Source organism: Chrysochloris asiatica, unplaced genomic scaffold, assembly GCF_000296735.1.
Source record: "Chrysochloris asiatica unplaced genomic scaffold, ChrAsi1.0 scaffold00023, whole genome shotgun sequence".
In the NCBI taxonomy this organism is placed as follows: Eukaryota; Metazoa; Chordata; class Mammalia; order Afrosoricida; family Chrysochloridae; genus Chrysochloris; species Chrysochloris asiatica.
The window spans coordinates 1,531,334-1,534,729 of NW_006408541.1; the positions used below are offsets into that span (position 1 = coordinate 1,531,334).

A 3,396-nucleotide genomic window follows, 5' to 3' on the forward strand; every position below is an offset into this window, starting at 1 on the left:
CAGGGTCGCTATGAGTTGGAACTGACTCCCCAGCACACCGAGACCACCATTTATACTTTAAGGGATGGGATGTCCCTTTTAAGTTAGGCTACATAAAAGATGGTAACTTCTCTCTGATTTGTTCTCTCACTTGGAGATTTTGCACTAGGGGGTACACGGGAAAAGAGGGCCTTTCTGAGACCCACAGGGAGGGCTCTTGGGAAAGCAGTTTAGGTGGAAAGAGTACAGGGGTACTGAGCTGGGCATAAGTCTGAGTATGGGGTGGCTACAGACATTCGGTAGAGATGGCCGATGGAGCAAGGGCAGGCAGCACATGAAGCCTTGGAGGGGCTTCCAAAACCCGAGTCGCAGCCTCCTTTCTCGCCCACAGATGGGCTAGGGGTGGACGCACTAGCTTCTTGCATAGCAAGATGAATCAGCATCCCCAGCCCACTGCCCCACCCCCATGGTACCCAGCCCACCCACCTCCAAATCCTCTCATTTTCAGCTCCTCATCCCGGATGACAGTTGGCACAATCCCCAGGTCTTTCCCAACTTTCTTGATCTCCTGGACATGGTCAGAGAAAAATCAGCACACAATCACGTGATGACTCACATCGAGACCCAGCGCCTCCGTCCTCCTGGCTCTGCCTAGACTTCAGCCCAGGAAGGCAAGCTACTGCCTACACGCTGGGGTCCCAGAGGGCCCTGGAGGGGTTCTGCCCCTCACACCCTCTGCTGGAGCTGGGGGGACCTCCCTAGGAGCTACCCCAGGCAAGATGAGCAGTGTGGAGCCTGGCTATCCCTCCCACCTCCCAAATCCCTTCTGGCACGTCTTCGGGTCTCCTGACGGACATCTAGCCAGGCCCACCTCCTCCCCTGGTGAAATGGGCCACAGACCTCAAGGAAGGTGTCTGTGTTCATCTCGTTGCAGGGCGTGTCCACGATCCGGGCTGCCAGCCGTACACCTTCTGTGGCATTCGTTAGGCACTAGGAAAGATGAGGCCAGAGCTCTGGGACCTGGTGGGAGCCACAGCCCTCCTTGTCCATGGAAGCCAAGGTGCTGGCGGCCTTGGAAGACCAGTGAGACAGAGACTAGTACAAAGGACCCAGACACAAGGCTGTGACCCTGCTCCCAGGCATGGGTGACCCATAAGCCCATAGACAGAAAGGAAGCCGAAATGACCATCCACCACCCATTAACTCAGCAACACTGCGTCCACCTTCTCCCATGCCGGCCAGCTCAAAGGGAACTGGGCCCTAGCCTGTCGAGCATGGAACCTCTGAGACCAGACCCTCCTGACCAAGCACAGTCCACCAACTGAGCCCAGGTCCCCAAGTCTTGGGTTTCCTGGGGAGCAGGTAGTGTTCTTAATCAAGTCTCCCATGAACCAATGGATCCTGGAGAGAGATGACCTTTGCCACCACGCTGTCCTTGTCACTGGGCCCAGCTGGAGCTGGTCACTCAGGGCAGAGGGAAGAACTCAGACACGGAGCTATGCCCCTCAAGGCTTACACACCAATCATGCTAGCCAGTGCCCAGAGGGAGCAGACCCTGGACACATGGGCCGGTTTCAGAGTCAGCTCCACTAGGAGCTTGTGCCCAAGGGCGAGAATCACAGTGTAACCCAGAAATGGCGCCCAGAGGTCCCCACACTCTGTCTGCCAAGTCCTCACCCCCTCGCATGCTCCACCTCATCTGGGTCTTCTCGCCACCCTCTGCCAGGCCTGAACCTCAGCCCCTCACCTGACTGGACTGTCCCCCTCCCAGCACAAAGCAATGGCGAAAAGAGGGCAGCGTGGGTGTAATGGGGTCCTAGACAGCGTCAAGTTCATCATCATGTCTCCCAGCTACCTCACCCCCAGAGGGTCTCTGAATACACCGGGGTAATGGACAAGTCCAAGAACACCCACTTGTAGAGTGGACAGCTCCACTGGCCCGTTGTCCTGTCCCACCAGGAAGAACTCCACTGTGACTGTCTTTTTCTCCGTGCGCCGTGCGACACCTGAGCGGTGGGTGAACAGCGGGAAGGCCCTGGCCAGCGCACAGGCCGAGGCAAAGACATCAGGTCTCTCACACACCATCTGTGGCACAGGGGACACTGAATGAGCTGTGACCAGGCCCCCAAGGCAGCAAACTCACCAGAGCAGAGCCGGCTGGACACCCCACTGAAGCATGAAGTCAGCCCCTCCCTGGGGCCCTGCCCAGAACGATGGATCTAGTAGCTGACCAAAAAAATGGCCTCTAGACAAATTTCTAGCCTCTTGAGGCTGGAAAGCAGGCCCTCAAGGGATGAACACTAGACTCGGGCTAAGGAAATCTGACTTTGAGCCGCAGACCTGGGGTCAGTTGCCTGGCATGTCCAGGGCTGACAGTATCTGAGGTTGTGTTGTGTGGTTCACCTCGGGGACACAGGCCAAGTGGGTAAGCACTCACCAGCACACACCGATGGGTTCCTGGAGGCAGGCAGGTCCGCACCAGCCGGGTCACGAAGTGGGCAGCAGAGGGGCTGTTGTGGCGGCTCACCCTGGAGGGCAAGGCAGCCACCGTAGCACAGTTGAGGTACAGGGGACAGCTGTCTGTGGGGTTGGGGTTGAGTGTGCTGAGAGCTGCCTGCCAGAGCTAGGATCAGAACAGGGGAGACAAGAGGCAGACCCAGGCTTTAGCAGGTTGCTATGTGGGATGCAGCGTCCCTGCTTGTGAGCCTGCCTGGACACAGGGCAAATTCACACGTATGTCTGCTGGCACCCTGGCACCCAGTGGGATGAAGCCTGGGGGGTTTTAAAGGCCTGTTTGGGGCCCACTTTATTTTAGACACTTTATACAGGGCTCGGGGGTAGCAGTGGAGGGGGCGGCGCTTGGAACTGGGGTCCACGTGCCTTGAGAAGGGACAGGTGGAGGCGGCCCCAGGAAGGTCTGATGGCATGTGGAGACCCTCAGGGCACTGAGGGTACAGCTCTTTAGAGGACTCTGGCCCCATCGCGCCACCTCGCTCGCTCCTGAGGTGTCAGGAGGGGCTCTGGGTGGTGTGACAGGCGCGCCCTGGGCGCACATAGTGCAGACTCCCCGGCCCGGGCCCAGGCCACCGGGTGCAGCTCCTCCCTGCGGGGCCGGGGTGCGGGCCGCCGGGCTGGGTTCGGGGCTGCAGGCCGCGCGCCCTTCGCCCTCCAGGGCCGCAGGCGGGGCCTCTGCCGCCGCCCGCCGCCGCCCGGGCCTCCTCTTCCGCCGCGCGAGGTGGCGCATGGCGGCCGGCGCTCACCTCCTCGGTGACCCGGGGCTGCAGCTTCCCGCGGATGTGGCTCCAGGGCACGCGGTGCAGGTGGGGCAGCTGGCCTAGCAGCAGCAGCGGCCGGCTCTGCGGGTCCGCGTCCCCGGCGCTCGCTTGGAACTGCAGCCCCACGTTCGCCATCTTCCTG

The 3,396-nt window shown here is 60.4% G+C and overlaps 1 protein-coding gene across 1 annotated transcript in view; it reads right to left on the minus strand.

The window, feature by feature from the left end:
- Positions 1–3,390, minus strand: part of NPEPL1 (aminopeptidase-like 1) — a 20,516-nt gene extending 17,126 nt beyond the window's left edge. The window contains exons 1-5 of the mRNA XM_006839146.1: positions 3,240–3,390; positions 2,417–2,602; positions 1,894–2,064; positions 880–969; positions 466–547 (exon numbers count right to left, since the gene is read on the minus strand). Coding sequence (XP_006839209.1) covers positions 466–547; positions 880–969; positions 1,894–2,064; positions 2,417–2,602; positions 3,240–3,389 — 679 coding nt within the window. The 5' untranslated portion in view covers position 3,390. The remainder of the gene's footprint in view (positions 1–465; positions 548–879; positions 970–1,893; positions 2,065–2,416; positions 2,603–3,239) is intronic.
- Between the last annotated feature and the right edge of the window lie 6 nt (positions 3,391–3,396).